At 45.3% G+C, this 20,665-nt stretch overlaps 7 protein-coding genes across 7 annotated transcripts; 5 read left to right on the forward strand and 2 right to left on the reverse strand.

The window, feature by feature from the left end:
- Positions 1-1,703: 1,703 nt before the first annotated feature.
- On the forward strand, positions 1,704-2,062 carry AtWU_09113 (RAMP4 family protein; the record flags this gene model as incomplete). Its single annotated transcript, XM_035504220.1, has 3 exons — positions 1,704-1,706; positions 1,770-1,899; positions 1,956-2,062. The coding sequence occupies 3 exons, from the start codon at positions 1,704-1,706 to the stop codon at positions 2,060-2,062; spliced, it is 240 nt and encodes a 79-aa protein (XP_035360113.1).
- A 258-nt stretch (positions 2,063-2,320) lies between these two features.
- AtWU_09114 (putative AP-3 complex subunit delta) lies at positions 2,321-5,555 on the reverse strand (the record flags this gene model as incomplete). The annotated part of the gene is made up of 6 exons (XM_035504221.1): positions 2,321-4,341; positions 4,413-4,641; positions 4,805-4,878; positions 4,946-5,074; positions 5,183-5,326; positions 5,381-5,555. 6 exons carry the CDS (start codon positions 5,553-5,555, stop codon positions 2,321-2,323), a joined length of 2,772 nt encoding a protein of 923 aa, XP_035360114.1.
- Positions 5,556-6,653: 1,098 nt separating this feature from the next.
- Positions 6,654-7,787, forward strand: AtWU_09115 (uncharacterized protein; the record flags this gene model as incomplete). The annotated part of the gene is made up of 5 exons (XM_035504222.1): positions 6,654-6,782; positions 6,840-7,013; positions 7,072-7,278; positions 7,339-7,491; positions 7,551-7,787. The coding sequence occupies 5 exons, from the start codon at positions 6,654-6,656 to the stop codon at positions 7,785-7,787; spliced, it is 900 nt and encodes a 299-aa protein (XP_035360115.1).
- Positions 7,788-9,398: 1,611 nt separating this feature from the next.
- On the forward strand, positions 9,399-11,523 carry AtWU_09116 (uncharacterized protein; the record flags this gene model as incomplete). Its single annotated transcript, XM_035504223.1, has 4 exons — positions 9,399-9,403; positions 9,459-10,878; positions 10,949-11,261; positions 11,375-11,523. The coding sequence occupies 4 exons, from the start codon at positions 9,399-9,401 to the stop codon at positions 11,521-11,523; spliced, it is 1,887 nt and encodes a 628-aa protein (XP_035360116.1).
- Positions 11,524-12,177: 654 nt separating this feature from the next.
- AtWU_09117 (SacI domain and endonuclease/exonuclease/phosphatase family protein) lies at positions 12,178-15,811 on the reverse strand (the record flags this gene model as incomplete). Its single annotated transcript, XM_035504224.1, has 7 exons — positions 12,178-12,560; positions 12,645-12,970; positions 13,019-13,128; positions 13,178-13,477; positions 13,525-15,154; positions 15,204-15,408; positions 15,481-15,811. The coding sequence occupies 7 exons, from the start codon at positions 15,809-15,811 to the stop codon at positions 12,178-12,180; spliced, it is 3,285 nt and encodes a 1,094-aa protein (XP_035360117.1).
- An 845-nt stretch (positions 15,812-16,656) lies between these two features.
- pxr1 (telomerase inhibitor/ribosome biogenesis protein PXR1) lies at positions 16,657-17,663 on the forward strand (the record flags this gene model as incomplete). Its single annotated transcript, XM_035504225.1, has 3 exons — positions 16,657-16,679; positions 16,753-17,584; positions 17,643-17,663. 3 exons carry the CDS (start codon positions 16,657-16,659, stop codon positions 17,661-17,663), a joined length of 876 nt encoding a protein of 291 aa, XP_035360118.1.
- A 943-nt stretch (positions 17,664-18,606) lies between these two features.
- Positions 18,607-19,893, forward strand: AtWU_09119 (diacylglycerol acyltransferase type 2A; the record flags this gene model as incomplete). The annotated part of the gene is made up of 2 exons (XM_035504226.1): positions 18,607-18,806; positions 18,867-19,893. 2 exons carry the CDS (start codon positions 18,607-18,609, stop codon positions 19,891-19,893), a joined length of 1,227 nt encoding a protein of 408 aa, XP_035360119.1.
- Between the last annotated feature and the right edge of the window lie 772 nt (positions 19,894-20,665).

A 20,665-nucleotide genomic window follows, 5' to 3' on the forward strand; every position in this document is an offset into this window, starting at 1 on the left:
CTATACTAGAAAAAAAAGATAATATTATAAGATAAATTTTTATTAGAGAATTTATACTGCCTGTTAATTACTTATTATATATAAAATCTTAGAGACTGGAGGTCTCTGTTTAAATATTAGTTATTTTTTTGTCTAACAGGTGATGTACTTTTGGAACCAAGAAGTGACTTCTAACAGTATTTAATTAAAAGGCGCCTCAAAAAAGTAATATATAAGAAATTTCTTTCTTTATTTTTTATGATTAAGTCTTTACTGATATAAATATAATTAAATATTAATAAAACTATACAGAAATAATATATAATCTTAGTTTTATAATATATCTTATAAATCTTTTATTTTTTATTATCGGGTTCCTGCTATTCTAAATTAAAATATATGAGATTATTTCTAATATTTAAATCAAATAACTTGACCTATTAGAAAAATAGTTATTTATAATAAAATAATTTAATTATCAAAAGTAAAATTATCAGAATAATATATGATAATAATAATAATTATAAATTATTAATAGTAATTCTATAGTTTTCTAGTATTTATAAGATATTAATCTTTTTGCCTGGATCTTTAATTCTTTAAGACTTAATTCATTTCATTGATATATATTATTATTATTATTAAAAAATGAATCTACAGTATTTAGTAGTCTATTCCATACTTAGCTGACAGGTTTTTTACTCTAACAAGTAGATCCTATCACACTTTAGAAGATTATAAGCTATTATATTTTCTCAAGAACTTAATTATATAGTTAAAAATATTGAGGAAATTATATTCTACCAATATATTGATTTTTAAGTTTTTGGTTGTGAGATTATCTTAATTTCAATATTAATTAAATTAGAAAAATATATATTTTCTATGTAACTCCATACAAAAAATCCGAAGAAAATTAAATAATTTTGTATATTTTTTATAAAAAATCACTACAACATGAAATTCAATCCTATAAAAAACTTTATATGTAAAATATATTAGAAATATGTATATATTCTATTTTTTAATAAAATATATATATTTCTATATGAAGATTCAATAATATTTGCTTCGAAAGATTTACAATTAGATTTGAAAATATTAAGATGACTATTTAATTAGTAATATATATACATTTATATATTTGAATAAATATTGGAGAGATAATAATTATTTATATTTAATTTGAATTACAAAACTATATCTCTATAATTGAGAGAGTTAATATTATTAAAAATTTAAGGATTCTTGAATGTTCTGAGACTTTTGAGCACCTATTGTACATTATCTATCCTCTAAAAAAAAATTTAGATCATAGGATAATCACTTAATTGCTATACTAATAAAACACCAGCACAGTAGTATGTAGCCAGTCATCAGATTAGCAGATTACACATACATACACTCTGTACACGCAGCACTAAGCATTGATTTGCTAGTCTAAATTGTGACACTGTCGGAGCTGAGCTACCCCTATTCGCACATGACTGGTAGGATTACTCAGCTAGGTATGTGGTCGACTTTCCAGCACATACGGAGTGGTTTGGTACAACGTGGCCTTTTGTAGAGCTAATAACCACCTACAGCTGTGACATGTACTTCTGGAGTCGCTAAGAATTGTCTTGTTACTTTCTATGTGTCTATAGTACCATCGAGTTCACTACTTCCCTTACAGGCATAGTAGTCCTATATCATTTGGTTTCGTTTACACAACGCAGACAGTCATGGTAGTTCATTTAGCCCCGATCGCCTCGAAACGTTGAGCTACAATATATTGACTGAATACCTAGGCTCAAACACCCCAGCAAAGGAAGGCCAACGAAAGGTTCGCGAAGCAGGAATCTGCAAAGCGTGGTAAAGGCAAGACAGTTGTCAAGTCAAAGCAGAGTCCAAGGTCGCCTGTGTCCACTGTGTGGGTGGGTATGTTGCGAACTGCTTTACGGCCACCTCAGTCACCAAGGCTAACTTTAGGACAGCCATTCTCGCGTTCGTTGTCTGTGGAGGAATCTTCCTTGAAGTTCTAGGGATCGTACCGAAGCTTTGGTCCACCGTGGTCGCAAGCATCAGCCGCTTAATGCTCTGAAACCATGAAAGCTTGTAAAGACGGTTAAAGTTGCTTTTAAGAACAGCGGCGGCGATAATAGTGATGCACCTAACTGATATCCCGAGTCTCTTGTTTTGCGCGTTCTGGTTTTGCGTGCTACCGACGTTTTGGTATCTTATTATTTGTCATGCCGTGAAAAGCGCAGGTCGCATGTGCGGAACTTCGATTAGACACTACTATGGTGACTACCTGAATTTATTCCTCTTAATTTCAAGTTATATTGATTGACAGTCATCCTCAAGAAGATGTCACCACCCTTTGGTTCTTCGGCCTCTTCTTCTTCGGCTTGCGCTGACTATTTCCATCTACAACTGGTTCATGCTCCTGTCCACTATCCCGAGAAACAGGGACCGTAGTCTTCTTTACCCGTTTCTTCTTTTTGACCAATGTTCCCTCGGAGGGAACCCCTGTCGGATGGACGCGCTCTGACTCCCTTTGCAATTCCAGTCGGAACCTTTCCACTTGCTGCATTGCCTTGGCCATTTCCGCATCATCTTCGGCCTTTGGGACGCTTCGCGTGTATCCTGAGGATACCCCCTCCTCCCCTAAAGTGAGGCGCTGTAAACCGCTCGAATCCACTAAAAGCGGTGATCGATTTAATTTGCTAAGGGAGTTAGTGTCTTTGACACCAAGCTCCTCTTCGTGTCCGATCATCTCATCCGGGATTACATGGTATCTTCTAAGTCGTGATCCGGCCGTGGACTGGGTCTCTTCAGGCGGGGGAGAAGACATGTGATCGCTGTGTCGTTCTCTCGTTTCACTCAATTTGAGATCAATGATAGGAATGGCGTCGATGTTTAGCTCGCCTTCGTCCGAGATCTGCAATTGGGGGCGGGAGGGCTCAGATATAGCGGTCCACGCATCTTCGGTTCCAATGTAGAATGGGTCATCTCGAGTGCGCTCTTTTCGGTAGTGTTTCCGCCTTACGAGGGCGGCCTGATCCTCAACCTGATCCAGTCCGGGGGACGCAAACGGCATCAGTTGCAAATCATCTGATGTGCTGTCCATGCCCTGCTTATCCGGGACAAATGTCTCTCGACTATAATAATATTCATGGAATGGCAGTTTACTCTCTTTCTCGTGAGAATTTCCATGTTCATGACTGAAGAGCACCCAAAGATCTTCATTAAATGTCTGGTGTAACTGCAGCTCGTCTGGCGATTGAACTTTCTTCTGGGCATTAACAGAGACCGGGTTTAGCTCGAGGCCATCGAAAAGACCAGGAATCACCGAAGATAGCAAAAACGGGGTATCGTGGGTATCTAGACTCGTTGAGCGTGCAGCGTCAGCTGCTAATCGCATAATCTCTAGAAACTCGATGGCCCTTTCCTGCACATTCAAATCTGGATGTGCCCCCAGGGCTTCCAAGAAGTCGATGATTCGGGCCAGATTGAGTGCAACCTCGCTCCTTTTGCTCGAGCTCCAGTCTCGACCACCGCTGCAAACGATTTGGGTGAATATCTTGGGTATAGCTTGGACGTAGAGGGAAAGAGTTTTTGCTGGCAATGAAACGTTGGACACGTCTATTAACGAGTAAAGAGTCTGTCTAGGCGACGAGAGGTATTGAGCATACTCCCCAACGACCCATGCAAGGGGGCCTAGAGCACTATTATTCGACATTGGTACTCCAGAGAACAGGGTCTGCCTGTTGTCAATAAGAATTAGAGACTCCGCAGCTCTAGTCGCTTCCATTCGAACATCTCGAACACGGACAGCAATATTCCGTATCTCTGAGCCGATTCGGTCCGTTATGTTGCTCTGAGACAAAGTTTCTTGCTCATTATGTGTAGCATTCGTCATAAAGGTATCCTCGCTGTCTGCCGGGAGAAGGGTTACCAGCCGTATCAGCACGTCCACATACCATTCGAAGTCTGTCAGGTTTGAGTAATTGTCAAAGGAGCATATATCTAAAATGCGATGTATGACTTGAACCCTGTATTCTGGCGGCAATATAAGTGGCGCCTTATTCGTCCATTCACTTCGCTGCTTATCATTCTCCCATTCGGGGTATCCATCCCCAGGTTCAAGGTGGCTTCCCTTCTTGAGTGGCCGGGAATCCATAAGCTGGGAAACCAGCCGACCAACGATTGACTGTAGGCTATCACTCGTGACCATTCTTGCTGCAAGCTCAAGTGCTTGGAGACGGATGGATATATCGGCATCATCTAAGCAATGCATTATCACATCCTGTTGCAATGACACTAGGCCTGGATATGTGAGCACGATCTTGTTGAAGGCCAGGAGCGCCACATATTTGACTTGTGCTTCTCTGTTAGCCTCTCCTCTGGTTCAATTATTCTCATGTTTGTGTTTTAGAAGGAGCGCTCACGGTTTGGATCCGAGTCAGAAACTACCATGCCCCGAAGTTTGCCAACACACAGACTTGCAATTTCATCCTTTTCTTCGATCCCCGCATCGAAGTCAAGTATACCACCCTGAATCAGACCGTTGATGCACTCATAGAGTAATGACATGGCCGTGGTCGTTTGGATTATGTTCACCAATGGACGGTGCAGCTTTCGTATCAATCGCGGTTCGAGAGGCGTCAAAGTCGCAAACTATGACTGTTAGGAACGTGATATGATCTGAGCATGGGGACCAACGTACGAGCTTTATTATCTTGATGGCCATCCAATTATTACCTCCATCTACCAGCAGCTCAAAGAATCTTGGAGCAAGTGGCAGAAAATCATGAGGCCTCCGCCAACCTAATTCACATACAACGTTGAGCACAGCCGTAGTCACACTGGTGTCCTCCTGGTCATCCATGAGCCTCTCCTTGAGCTTAGGCCATGCTAGTTTGAGTGCATCAGGGTAAGCTAAAGCCAGTCTATAGAGACATATGATAGCCTTCTTCCGCACCACGGAATGTGAGTGAGAGATTCGAGATAAGACGTCTGGAAGTAAAGACATTGAGAGGGATGTCGTTGCGATGTTTGGTAGTGTGATCAGTGGAAGGGACATATTCGGTATACTGTGAGACACGAGATCCTATAATATGCTAGTCAGCGGAAAGTTACCACTTCATTGAATGGGAGTCTATGACCTTTTTTAGAAGGTTTGTTGCAAGCATCAGCACCTCTGTATCTGGTCTGAAACTCTGGACTGCTCCGAGGTACCCAGCGCGTTTCTGTAGATACTTCGCGGACGACATGACCTCCAGAACATGGAACGATGCCCACGACATGTCATAACCAAACATCTCCAAGTATATTAGTTTCAGGAGTGCCGTGGCCTTTTTGTCTACCAGGAGTAAGTTTTACGCAAGCCGAGCTGAATGAATTCGTACGCACGTACCCATATCCTGTGATCTGATTTCGGTCTTGCATTCTCGCAAACTATCTTGTATATATTCTTCCTCTGTTCCTTTGTGGTGTCGGAGACCCTTTATAAGATCATAGAGTGATTTTTCAAACCTGGTTTGACCCGGATTAGCATTTAACAAGGATATTAGAGTAATGGGCGCTGACATTGTGCCTGGGCTGATACTGGCGCGCAAACCCCACTGGCATTTGGTAAGGCTTGTTTATGTTGGTTGGATTGATTTTATTAGTACCTGCAGACGTTGGGTTACGTATCTGGTATGAGACACTGGGCATGCGAGGTAGGCGCAGTCACATAAGTAGCTCACGCCATACAGTTTTGAGTACAGACTACGGAGTACTACTCGCGTATCTGCGGAGTAGCTAGTTATCTAATACCTATACCGGGCAGTCGGCGGGTAACATCCCTCCTTGCCCAAGTTGGTTAGTTAGTTAGTCAACTGATAATCAACCAATTAAAATGTAGTTTCTAATGCTCAGCTAGTACCCGCCTGTGTCAGCCACCCATGTAACGCCATACAAAAGACAATCTTTCTTAGATTAAGCTATATCCACCACAAGATCGTCATAGTAATTGAGATAAAGTACTCCGTGTATATCTTATATATATTATGGCCAATTGCTAGTATATTTATGAATTTCGAATCATGCAGAATATGGTAACCATAAAATCTAAACATTTAAGCTTCTATAATAGTATTAATCAATAGTAGATGAAGGACTCTAAAAAAGCTCTATAAGTTACTACAGAGACTAAATGTATCTGTTCGGTATTTCATATTCAAATGGCTTCTACAATTACTGATCTATCTATGTCTTATGAAATGACCCTTTTATAGTAAGTACTACAAGGGAGGATGAGAACTACGTACGTACCGTACGTACGTTAACTACATTCTAATTAACTAGATACGGCAGACTTGGCAGCTGACTAACAATGTTACTTAGATCCTATTGGTTTGTTGGGCCATCCATGTACTAAGCAGCCTAACTACTAAGTACTAGTCACGGGAGCTACCAGCATAAAGAAAGCGATACCTTGGTTGACTGATAATGTTGAACAACATGAATACTACCACCTGGCAGCATTGTCGAATCATATCATTCCCATTTCTGGCTAGCACATCAACAGATATTGGCTCGGATATTCGCATTCTATCCTGATCCAAATATCCTCCTCTCAAAAAAACAAGATCAGAAACTGTCACTGTGGACAGTCCTAGCTACTTCATCACCGGCTCCATAACATGCAGACGACTCCTGAGCCCCATCTCGCGAATGGTTCGAATTTGATAACCACTTTTCATCTGGCACAGAAGGCACCTCTCATACTTAAGCGTCAGTCTTCCAGTGTGGAAACGGTCGCACCCTCATCGGTACGAGGGATTGAGAACTATGGTGTAGTAGAGCAACTATTGTTTTCATGCCTACAGTCGGGGGACGACAAATCTGCGCTACTTTGTACTGAGCAACTAGCAGCTCGATTTGGCATGACTGATGAGAGAATAATTGGATTGAGGGGCATGTATGAAGAAGCAGTCGCTGAGAATCCTACCAGACTTGAAGAATGCTTGCAAACTTATGACCTCGCGCTTTCCGAAAACCCCGTAAACTTGGTCCGTCCTTCCTGCCACTCAACAGACTCGATGCTAATCTACAAGGAAGCCCGTACTAAAGCGTCGGATCGCGCTCCTACGCTCGCTGTCCAGGCCTGTGGATGCCATTTCTAGTCTCATCAACCTCCTAGACGCAGTCCCAACAGATGCGGAGGCTTGGTGCGAACTTGCAGATCTCTACCACTCTCAGGGGATGAGCTCACAGGCAGCTTTCTGTCTTGAGGAGGCCTTATTAATTGTGCCAAATTCTTGGAATGTATGAATATAGGACCGTGGGAAGGGCAGTGAGCCGAAAGCTGATTCAATCCAACTTTAGATTCATGCGTTCCTCGGCGAAATCTTGTATTCGGGTGCCTGTGCTTCTGAAACAACGGATTGTTCCCAGCTTTTGGAGGTGTCGATACATCATTTCTCTCGCAGCATAGAACTCTGCACCGATTATTTGCGGGGATTTTACGGATTGGTCTCAGTAGGGCCCCTAATATTTTACCTTGATCGGTGTTGAATACAAGACTGATGCTGAAGCAGGCGACGTCCCTACTGGGAAGGAACAGACGTCTAATGGATCACTCTCGTGACTCTTCACCGGCTCAAGCAAGCCTTCTTACTGACAAACTCCTCGACGAGCTGACCCTTTTCGCAAGAAGCAGACTCGATGAGATTGTGAGATCCCGTTCTTCAGACCATCAGGCTTGGAAGGATAACCAAGGCGAGCTCATTGCGGCGAAGGAGCTCCTTCACCGGCTTGACAAATCTCCCCTATAGCCTTTCTGTCACGTAAATTGGGTGTCTCGTGGCGCTCTGCAATTATAATAATAGTCCGTTAGCTGTCGAGCCCACAATAGTTAAGCATTGCTCTCGAGCAAATAGATAGGTAAACGTTTTTCTTCCCATATATATCTCTTACAAACATCGCGAATAGCCTGACATCAGGTCTAAGATGGCCTATATGTCTTCCTATCTCTCTTAACACCACTGCCCGGTTGTTATTCATTCTTCGCAGTTATTCTTGCTAATTCAGTTTGTGTCTAGAGAGCGGATCCTTCTAGAATCTGTGGCATGACAGCGATGAACTTGCTTTGGATTCAAACCGGTGGAGCTCGTCTTATGCCATCGGGCGCGTAAAACGGGTTGATCTTGTACTTTGTGTGAATGTTGCCCTTCGTAATTATGGGTCTATACTTCGTAGTGACTAGTAGTACTGTGTAGTAGGGCCGATCGAATCGCGCCGTCACACCTCGCAGGTACGGTAATCAGTTGTTACCAGGCATTCGAGTTGACTAGGCGTCTTTGCGAACCTCCCATTCGACACTGACGTACTTAACGACGCATGCAATTCTGATTTCCCCTGCTTATCTATCACTGTACCTGAAGAGTGACTATTTACTTCTTGGAGGTGTATATAAGTAATAGCTACATACACACACCTGACCTTGAAAGATACAAAAAGTGCACTGAAGTTACTGACAGACACATACACACACACAAAGACACAAAGTGGGGATCTGTTGCAAGTAGCCTGGCACTCTGGTGGGTAGCACTCACTCTGTTAGTCCTACGTACCAGTATCATTAGTGGAGACCGAGTACGGAGTACAATACCTCAATTCGACATGGAAATGATTGGGCATTTGGGCAGCGGACTGGCTAACACCTGAAGGGAGAGAGGGCTGCCAGCTCAGTGCCTAATAATACCTTAATAATAGCCGTGACGCCATCTTAAAAATAAAAACTTGCCCTCGATTTATGTCTGGCTTGCCCGAAGATCCACTACCGAAATCCCAGTAGGCCCAAACAGTTGATCTAATCGGGCCGTCAACTCTGCATTCTTCGTTCGTTATATTTTCCCCGTGACAAGGTATTTCGTCCCATCCCCGCTTCGTGCTTCCCTGCTGTTCATTCCGGACTCGTTACGCTATATGCGAGACGCTCCCTTCCTCTTTCATTCCTATTTGCTTTGTTGCCTGGCCTCAGACTCGAAGTCCTGCTGTGCTCCGCAGCTGATGGGCACCCGATCCCACTAAATTTCAACCTTAAATTCCACATCCAATTGCACACCTGGGAAATCTCATTTGGATGGTACTCGCCACTATCAGACATAAACAATGAATACTACCTTTATACCCCTCGGCCATTAAGGGTTAGGACGTCTCATACAACTCAGGCTAGTCTGCAATTACCCAACTCGTGAAATACATATAACAGTCAACTCATCTCGAGCCTGATTGCCGCCGTTCAATCAACACCGGCGCATTTCGGATACCTTGAAGTATCCCACTCATTTCGCTGATTTGAACTCATTGCGTTACTCTGTACAAAAATTGAATTCCAGAAGTGAGGGTAATGAAACGGAATCAAGGACTTCTTGGCATCCATCATGACGTGTGTCTCATCCCAAAATGAAACCTGATAGTCACGCCAACTAACTTACCTGCAGGCTCAATATTACCATTGGTCCTAGCGCACACGGTTCAGACCGTTCCTCCATAACTGATGAGGAGGACTCCTCTGGAGTACAGGTATCTCCAATTTCCGACTCTGAAAGCCACGGCTACAATGAACCTTATGAAGAATGGGCGCATCTCACGTATCCCGACGAATTAAAGCCGTCCGATTCAGCATCACGGCCCCGGACGTCACGTCATCCTCGCCCTCACAGTACGATACGTGGCCCGACCTCAACCACAAGCCGCCGACACTCAGCAAGACGACATATGGTTCAGGAACGGGACGCGTACACCCGTCGTTCTCGCCGACATCCTTCGCCAGATTCGCCTGAAAGCGCAGACTCGGCGGATGAGTACGGAGGGCCTTATGGTCACACAGCACAAGAAAGACGATACTGGTCAACTGTGCCTCAAGTTCCGGGCTACGCCCGCAGTTCGTCACCTGGGCAGTCATATGTTTATCCTACCGGGCCTGGTATGCCCCACGGGCAGTTCATGCACCCACCTGGTTTCCCCTCTCCATCAGACCAACTTGTCAGATTAGGCCATAATGGTCAAGCCCCCCAGCAGACGGCGTACCCTCACCCTGTTTACGGGTATGGCGCTCAGTTACAGCAACCTCATGGCCCTCCTATACCCCCATTTTTCGTTCACGAGCATCACCCCGGTCATCATGCACACCAACTTCCAACAGCATCCCATGGCCGAGGAGAGGGTAACAACCCACCTCAGCGCGCAATGTCTCATATGTCGACTCATGGTCCCCCTCCATATGGTGGGCCACCTTTGAGCCCTCACGAACTGGTCCCTTATGGCTCAGGGGGTTATTACCCTTATCGGGAACCGTATTCAATGGTTCCTGGGATGATCCCTCCATACTTCAACCCCTATCCACGCGTGCCTTCTCCAAGTCAAGTCGAGTCGCCCGAGTCGCCCGCCCCCGCCCCTGTTGATACAGTGAAGGATGAGGCTATCGCAAGGTTGGAGAAGTTGATAATGGAAGAAAGGACCGAACGTGAGGCCCGTGAAGCCCGGGAAGCTGCTCGACAAGCCGCAATCGAGCAAGAGGCCGCAGAACAAGCCGCCAGAGAGGAACGAGCTGCATATGAAAAGAAGATCACAGAGGAGGCTGCAGCGCGAGCTAGAGCAGAGGCCGAGCTAAAAGCTGCTGAAGAAGCCGCAAAAGCAAAGCAAGAGGCGGAAGAAGCGGCGGCGGCAGCGGCGGCAGAAGCAGCGGCAGCAGCAACAGAGGCTGCGAATGCAGCAGCGGCAGAGGCAGTCGCCGCAGCGACAGCAGCAGCAGCGGCAGCCGCAAGCCCACCTCCTCCAGAGAAGAAAAAGCCTATAAAGTTCAAGGATGCTATAGGAAGAAAATTCAGTTTTCCTTTCGACTTATGCTGCACTTGGCAGGTAATGCGCATCCCGCCCCATGCATTATATTTCTTGAAAGAATGTATATCTGACTACAGTATCACTTAAGGGAATGGAAGAACTTATACGTCAAGCTTTTCTTCATATCGAGATAATCGGACCTCATGTTGCCGAGGGTCACTATGACTTGATAGGACCCAATGGTGATATAATTCTTCCCCAGGTCTGGGAGACAGTCATTGAGCCCGACTGGACTATAACGATGCACATGTGGCCTATACCCGAGAAGCCAAAGACCCCCGAACCTGCCCCGCCACCTGAACCAGTTCCTCAAGAGCCGCCCCCTCCCGAGGTTCCAGAAACGCCCTCTGAGGAAGCTGTCATTGTACTTGAAGAGCCCAAAAAGAAGCCAGAGCCGGCAGGTACGAAACCCAACCAACCCCCTCTTATATTTTCTGTTATATTGAATCAATCTTTGATTATCGTCATACACATGCTTCTTCTGATCTCATACGTCCCACTAATTGATTCATAGGTTCCAAAAAATCACGCACCAAGGCCTCTGACCCTGGCCCACTTGCATTGTGGATGGTTGGTGGTAATCGTTTGCGCCTAAACAAGGCTTTAAAAACGGGAAAAAAGCCTAAAGCAGTCTATCACGGAATCTCTTGCCGTGTCATGTGAAGTTTCTCGGGTTTACGGTCTGTACTCACATATCACAAATCCGTCTGTCTATATGTGTATACGATCGGACTGGACTATTTTTGAGGAAGCAGCTCCATCCAGATTCGGGAGATATCAACACGAGGTTCGTGTCATTCATTACACCATAGCTCATCACGAAGTTCAGGAATACTAACCGGATTATTGTCTCATACAGTAGTACTTTGTGTGACATGTGTTGTGAATCTCGAGCTTTCTTCACTCTTGTCTGCTTTAGTCGGGGCATGGCTTTTCCTCTCGATTATTCGGGATTGGTTTCTCATGCCCCTGGGGTTGGCTGATGATATCTCTATACTTCATTTTCTTCATGCCTCCTTCCATCCCCCAATCTTTCTCTTTCCTTGTCTACTTCGGCAGTAACCTGCTATCCATGTCATTGTTTTAGAACTCCACCATCAGATGTTTCTTATATCGAATACGAACATGTACATATACCCATAGAGTATTGCTTGTGACCGAGTGTTATATAACATGTCTATCTATTTACCAGACCTTTCAATTTTCCTTCAAGCCACCTTACAGGCGCCTAGATGCAATACAAACCAAGTCAATGAAGGGCGCCGAGTAATCTGGTATCTAACTATCACAGCCCTACAAATGAAGTCACAAGACGTGTCACTCGGGTGTAAGCGGCCTCCAATTTAGGTCATCGCTAATGGCCTCCCCAAGAAGGTCTTTCGTATTCGTATTTGGTCCTCTTTCCGGAGATTCAATGCTTACACTGGGAGAATCCAGGTCTCTCCGCTTTTGCTCGAAAACACATTGGTCATCTGTGAGCCACGTTTCCGTTGAAGCGTCCCTGTTCCGCAGGAAAGACTTGGAAACGGTCCGTGGTGGCAACCGAGGATTTTCCGCATTGGTGTTGCTGTTGCTTTCGGCAAGTAGAGGGGTAGGACACCAATTAGCAGGCCCGTCACATAAGAAGGGATTCGAGTCCCGATGGATATTTAACACATAATCCTTGGCCGGGGGGGCTAACTGCGACTTCACAGGGATGCCTTAAGCCTATAGATCAGTATATTTGTTCGAAGAACGGTCAAGGATTGATGAGTACGTGATATTGGTTCTGTAACCTAACATACCTTGGTTTAACCACCATTTATATTGCTCAGAGCTAGCAGGTGGAAGTTCCGAAGCAATGTGGTCAAAAGCTATCAACTCACCATCCACTTTTTGTACCTGAGTCGTCATGTCACCGAGCCTGAGATTGTTTTGTCGTTCTTTGTATAGGGATTGCTGGATCTTGCTCTTTCGGGCCTCATCGACAACATTGATTATGCATGTAAACACAGCCCAGACTGGGCGATGATCCGAAATTCGGAGATCTGCAGAGCCATAATTTATTTGTCGGAGATTGGTTCCTCTCCAAAGAATCCGGTCACACCATGCGGGAATACGCGCCTTTTCCCTATAAGCGGTTAGCTACCTTCGAATATATCGTCAACAGGGCCCTTACGAGTTATCATAGTCGTTTCTACCGATATTATATTTGTAAGTCGGCGGGAAGCTAATAGGCCCTTCCGTGTAGAATTGGAAAGCCCTACCCGCCACCATCTGTAAGTTCAACTGCGCTTTGTTAATGAAGGTCCACAGGCCTTGCAAGAGAAGCACAAACCTGATCATTATCGTATAGCGTCTGAAAATCTTTTTCCTGCACAAGCTCCCTCGCTTTCTGATTACTCAGACCAATGCGATAATTGAAGTCCCCTAGCCATATGACAGCATCATGGTCCTCGATTGATCTGTTCCTCAAAAACCTCAGACCGCGAAGAATAGTCTCATAGTCTCTATTCCTCTCGTCGTAGTTCGCAAAGCCAGCAGCAAGATGGGCGGTAACGAAGCAAAGTCGAGTGTTAGAATATTCAAAGCGGATGGCACAGCCTCCTTTATTACCAGCCATTCCCGAAAGGCCCGTCTATGCGGGTCAGCTGAAATGTCTCACAGAGTACTGAGGATTCATACCTTTTTAACGTTTCCCTCAACATTTTTTATATCGCTTAAAGCATCTTCTCTCGCATATATCATCAAAGCAGAGCCCACAAGTTGGCCACTTCGCAAGAGGACATACTTGGGAGTTCCCATGGCCTCTGCACGTTTGTTGAGGCAGGTGTGTACTGCAATCTCCCACGCCTTACGGGTGGTAGGGTCTGTGGACATTATCTGCTGTGGACTTAACGTGACGATTTCTTGAAAACCGACGGCGTAAATCAGGGGGTCCTCGGCCTGAGAATCGTACTTTGGGAATAACCATGCCCTCAAATCACCATCGGGTCCTTCATGGCGCCCATTGACATTAAATGTTCCCGTCCAAACCGTGACAGATCTAGAATAAGAAAATTCCTCAGAGCGTTGACTTAGTTCCTCTAACACGAGATCATTGATCGGGTCGTAAAGATGTACTGGAACTTGGTCTGTCAACCGTCCCAATAGAAGATCAATTGTGTTTTGACGGGCCTTGTCCGCGAAGTTGTTGACATAGATCCGGGTAGCTGTTTTGCGCGCATCGGCGAGTGCCCCAGCAATGGACATTTTCCCGTGTCTTGTGAATGAGCTTTTCAGAGCACCGGTTCCAGCGTACATTTTTGATAGCGCATCTCCATTATCTGCCCAGAGAGTCGAGTGGCGCAGTTGCAAATCGGGGCTTATCGTTCCTCCTTGTTGACTGAAGAATATTTCAAGCGCCATTGAACTGATGATTGTTTGTACTAGGTTAGTCCTGTCGAGACAATCCAGGCAATTTGTTCTGAAAACCCCCTCTTGTTGCAGGATTACAGGTGCATTTCTTGACGCATGGTGCTTGTCATATAGAGCTACCGGTCCAATTTCGCCGGATTGAAAATATGCGAATCCTTGTAAAGAGTCGAAGATTTCTTGCCTTATCTGAGAGCTAGCTCCATATCCCAATGGCCCTCGCGCTTCCGCATGGAAATCAAACTCTGTTACCTGCAGCAGAGTGTGATCCGATGAATGCTTATTGAGTGGGCTATTCTGTAAGTGGTTCCGGAACCTTGCCGTGAGACTATATTCACCGGACTTCAATTCACTGAGAAGGTTAACCACATGAATTGCTCCATAATCTAGTTCAAGAGATCTGAAATGTTTATCGAAGGCATGCTTTGTTGCCTCAACAGATCTGGTTATCTCGATCTTTTGCTGACCAGGAAGGAATCCTGTGGCCTGCTCCCAGAATATAGGCACTGAGCCACGAACCTGAACATAGGAAAAAACAATGTCAGGTGGAATCCAGAGTATGGTCTCTGTTTCCACGAAATTGGCGACATGACCATCGTCATCGATGCCTCGGGAATTAAATCTCGTACCAGCACGCCGAGACGACTGGCGCGATATTATTGTTAATGAAGACGGAAGGTGCGTTTTGCGGGTACCAGGCAAGAGTTGAGTAGAGGCAGGAACAGTCAATGTCCCACAGTATCCCCGTATGACGCACGTCAGAATTTGAGAGGAGTCGAGATGCTGCTTTTCAACCGAAGACAGCTGATTTCTAAAAAGGAGAAGTGGGTGTATCATGTACGAATTCCACAGCATGTCTCGATCAAGAGATTCTATGTCAAAAATTCCCGTTTCGTCTGAGCTAGAGTTCATTAGTTACGGTGCCATTTGACAGAAAAGGGTTAACTCACCGGTCCTGCAATCGATCAGTTAGATTGAACTCACAGCTGTAGTAGAAGCTGCCGTCACTTAAAAGCTTCTTTAGAGCTAGGAAGGGAAAGTCTGGATTCGTCTCTTTGCTCTCAAAGTTAAAGTCATGGTCGGGGTCCTGACCAGCGATGGAGGACTCCAATTCGTAGTCAACTCTGTCATCGTATTTCGAATGATTTAGGCAGACTTCTCTTTAAGGTCAATTTCTGCACGACAGTGATGACCAACAGAGACCACTTGGGGGGGGGGGGGGCTTACAGAAATCCACACTGTGTATTCTCAGGACAGTCTCTCCAGGCCTGATGGATGCGGCCTTGGAGGAGCCAGTGACCACGCAGAGAAAAACCTCATTATCTAGTGTAACCAATCCGAGAGTCCCATGTCCATCACCAATGACCCTATAGCCTTTCAGATCCACAGATGATAGGGGAGCAAATTCAACCAAGCAGCGCGGCGTAGTCTTGAGATGAGACGCAGTGTTGACATCCGCTCCTGCCAAGCTATGGCGAAAGATAAGTACGTATTCAGATGTGGCTAATGCAATAGTACGATATGGATAATTTTGAGTATAAATGCGTAGCCCGGACATTGTTAACTTATGACTGGATCCTCCTCGGTCCTCATGATGGAGCGCTCAACTTAAGTCCGGATTGCAGCACACGCTTCGGTTGGCACTCTCAAAGCTTGGCACTCTTGCTACCAACATTGCGGCGCGGTCTTTAGTTTGCATGAGCGAGGGCTAGCAAGAAGTGTTGTGAGAGGTACAGCGATAATGCGAACTTTGCATTGAGACTACATCGGTATTCTAGGACCGAATCTTGCCTACTTTGTAGGTAATGCAGAACCTATACTGAAGCGGATGCAATAGCCAACAGGTGTCTGCCATGAAAGCTGACTAGAACGGAATTCAGTGGCTACAGGAGACCATATACTGTTCTACATATCATGAGTCTCAGCGAAATAATACGGACAGCAACTTTGACGGACTTTCTTCTAAACAACTGAGAAGACAGAGATACCTAGTGACACTTGTGACTTCGGAATCTGTTCGAGAGATTGCGGATGTGAATTTGGAGGAACCCCGCAGTATCCATTTGCCCCGGGTCGAGACCGTCTACAGTCACCGAATAAAGTAAGCGGTCACGGGAGGCCGTCGGAGGAAATTTTTCAGGTTTCATTCTTGATCATTATCAATGTCATGACTTCTCTGTTTTACTCCCCTTAATTACCATCCTTGCTCTCAATCTTACGAATCCGCACAATTTTGCATAATCTTTGGCGACAGAAAGGAGAATAAAAGTCCGTGAAAAGGGGCCAGAGAATCCTAGGAATCCAATTTACCTACCAAAAGGTGAAATAGGGCAGTGGAAACCGAAGTGCACTTTCACTCCTTTGTTGAATTCTTGAAATCGCTGCCATACTCTATCGCAGCAAATGGGACTTGCAGCACCTCGCAAGTATGTTTTCACGGATTACTTCTATGTCCTCCACTATCTACCTTTGCGGTGTTCTGACCAGGCAGTGACCTAGGAAAATTAAAATCTCCCATGACCCCAATAATACCAATTGGGCACGGTCAACAAGCGGTTTCGGACACAAGATCTTGAGCTCCCAAGGATGGACACCCGGGAGCTTCTTGGGGGCGCGCAATGCCGCACATGCTGAAATGTTTACTCAAGCGAGTGCATCTCATATCAAGGTTGTCCTGAAGGATGATACGCTGGGCCTAGGGGCGCGGCCTAAACGTGATCCTTTAAATGAGCCCACTGGACTTGATGCATTCAAGGGACTTCTTGGCCGGCTAAACGGCAAGTCAGACGCGGATTTGCAGGTCGAGCAGCAGAAGCGCGACAACGTAAAACTGGCTCGATATGCTGCCACGAAATGGCAAGCAGTCACATTCATAAGTGGCGGTTTGCTAGCTCAGGAAAAAATGACCCCCATTGTTACTAAGGAGCCGCAAGGAACCAAAAAAGACAAGCAAGAGGACGGACTTTCTGCTACGTTACCTGCGCCGGACAAAGATCAAGTGAGCTCTGATGGCGTTGAGGGCTCAGGCAATGTTGGAGACCAAAGCGATCACCAAAGCACCAAGAAGAAAAAATCGAAATCCAAGAGCCATAAGGAGAAGAAGGACAGAAAAAGGAAACACACTGACGGGCCTGAGTCCACCGACTCCGGAAATACGAACAAGAAGTCAGCAGAGGAAAAGAGTAAAGCCACAAGGGATGATGAAGAAAGCTCTTCAACAGCTTCTAAGGGTCCGTCGAGGGAGCGCCGTCCGATGGGGAGACATGTTTTTAGAGGCCGACATATTGCGCAGAAGAAAGCGGCTCTCATGGACGAGAAGTCTCTCAACGAGGTGAGAACCGAACACTTTGATGTTGTGTTTTCAGATCGCAGAAGCTAATGTGTTGCAGATATTCATGGTCAAATCATAGCGCCGTATATATCTCTTTCATGACATACCCTAGACTTATAGACATAGATATACTCCTTACTGGTTTGGTTCGGCATTTCCTACAATCGTTCATAACGATCTTGACACGACTCATACTTGCATGTAATACATATAGGTAGACCGAAGTCTTTGGTGAATCAGGCCAGGTGCTGTGCCGTTATAGATTATGAAGGCGTAGGGTTCGCATCAAGCAAAATATGTTGCACCAGAACCTAAATATTCTAGGTACAGGCCTTTTCTTCTTTGTGGTTTTTCGGGAGAGGGAGAGTGGGAGGGAGGGAGGGAGGGAGCGGGAATATGGCACGCGCATAGCATACTATGTACGGAGTATTATCGATCCGTCCCTTATCCGGACGTACTCATTTTTCACTGATAATCAATCATATAAAACATATATAGATAGAATTGAACCTCTCTCTATTAGATGCTGTCAGGCTATTAGAACAGCTACAAAGACACAAATATACCAAAGCTAAGGTGACTATGAAGTACACAGTAGATAGCCAATTCAATTTGAACAGTACCTTGGTACTTATTGGTCCTACTAGTCGCTACTTAGTATACACAGTAAGGGAAAATGACGTGGGGTGCCTGCCCACGGACCCACAACCTAGAAACCAACCCCGTCCTGGCAGCAACCTAGTCGTTACGTAGTCTCTCACGGTCTCTCACCACTTCGACGAAGCATCTGCATCTTCTAGCCGCTAGCTTCAAGGCTTTTGGGATATATTCGCTGTCTTGGGAGCTATTGAATTATTTGGCTCTCAATCTTTACCTGGTACTCAGGTGATAAGCCCACAATTGAAGCCCAGTCAAAACAAGTTCGGATCCTTTGACGTGTTCATCATCCAACTCCAGATAAATATTTCAGTAGCGGTGTCTCGGACTCGCTCTGGTCTATTTTCTACGCATCCGGTCAACGGATGTCGCCCTCCGATACACCACCAGGCCTTGTTCCATCTGGCCAGGAAAATGCAGCGCTACAACCTACAGCTACTGAAGGGTCTCTCAAAGGGCTCTGGAAACGAGCCAGTTTGCCATACAAGGCAAGGTCGTCCGTAATGCCTGATGGTGCTGCTCCCCAAGCAGCCCAAGAAACCATGAAGGAGTCAAGGGGGCCAAGGTAGATATCCCATGCGAGATTTCCCCCTCGAGTCTCGGTCTCTAACAAGCGCTCTTCTAGTATCCGTTGGGCCCCACTCAATGTTGGACTCGAACGGCGCTTACAGACTCTGGTGGTGTTATGCCATACTCTGACCATAGCGATCCTGTTAACAGCATTTTTCTTCGTGTGTGCAATCCCCTTGTTCTGGCCTATCATACTGCCTTACCTTATCTATATATCCCTTTTTTCAACGGCAGCCACGTCGGGTGATTTGAGCGGTAGGTGTGACTTCTTACGTTCACTCGGCGTGTGGTCAATATATGCATCGTATTTCCCGGCCCGCTTGCATCGGTCAGAACCTCTCCTCCCAACCCGGAAGTATATTTTTGGTTATCATCCGCATGGAATCATCTCTCATGGTGCTTTTGCAGCGTTTGCTACCGAGGCTCTTGGTTTTGCAAGACTCTTCCCTGGTATCACCAACACCTTGCTTACGCTTGATTCAAATTTCCGAATTCCCTTCTACAGGGAATATGCGCTAGGCATGGGGATTGCCAGTGTCTCGCGCGAGTCATGCGAGAACCTGCTATCAAAGGGCGGCATTGATGGGGAAGGAATGGGGCGTGCTATAACTATCGTCATAGGTGGTGCTCGCGAGTCTCTTGATGCTCTTCCGCATACATTGCGCCTTGTACTCAAGAGGCGTAAAGGTTTTATCAAACTGGCAATTCACACTGGCGCCGATCTTGTGCCTGTACTGGCCTTTGGTGAAAATGATCTCTATGAACAAGTGCGCTCTGAAAACCATCCTCTTATACACAAATTGCAGATGCTGGTCAAACACACATTGGGATTCACTATTCCGTTATTCCATGCCCGTGGCGTGTTCAACTATGACGTCGGTCTGATGCCATATCGTCGGCCACTCAACATTGTTGTCGGTCGTCCAATCCATGTTGTGCAGCAGCGTGATAGGGGGAAGATCGACGATGATTATATAAACCATCTCCATTCCTTGTACGTGCAGGAATTAGAAAGAATATGGGAAGAGTGGAAAGATAAATATGCAAAGGATAGGACATCGGAGATCGAAATCGTTGCTTGACGAACGCTAACAGCGAAATTTATCGGAGACAAAGGAGGGGGTTTGTTCTGTATCTCTATCTTTATACATATGCTTATATATACTTGTGTCTAGATATTTAGGTTATTAGACACATAAGGTTTCAGGTGAGAACGGAATTAGGCTCAAGGTCTGACTATATCTATTATCATTATTATAGAAGGTATAAAAATGCGGTTACTATTGATCATGGACGTATATTTACATAGAATAGTCGGATTCTGAGTTAGCTCTGGGGCCAGTGCTGTATATAAAATTAATGGCATACGAACTGGCAATGACCAGGGGGGCTAAAGTCTGAAGACATCCATGCTATAGTACATGAAACAACTAGACATATATTTTTGTAAAATCAGAGGGCTCCAAACGTGTACCTGTATAGACCTGTCTAGGTCCTATCAGGGCTTTACTCGGGTTGGATTGCACAAAATCCTAAGATAGTACTAGGCTGGTCATATTACTTACATGCCGAGCAGCAGTGTTCTGTCAGGAGAATGTAATTATATAGTATTTATCTAAATACCGCATGATTGCATGCTGGATACACCCTACTACTCCTCCTGCCGCAGAGAAGTCCGTTGGCAGGAAAGGTATGCTTGACCACAACAGTTCAACTAGCTGTATCAGCCTGTTCAACTAACGGTTCAGGTACGTTCTAACAGTTAGAATTAATCGACCTGGAATCAGCTTCGTGTAACAAAGACGCCAAGTCACCATTCCCATTCCACGATATAATGACTACTATTGGTTGCTA

Source organism: Aspergillus tubingensis (genome assembly GCF_013340325.1).
Source record: "Aspergillus tubingensis WU-2223L DNA, scaffold_10, whole genome shotgun sequence".
NCBI lineage: Eukaryota > Fungi > Ascomycota > Eurotiomycetes > Eurotiales > Aspergillaceae > Aspergillus > Aspergillus tubingensis.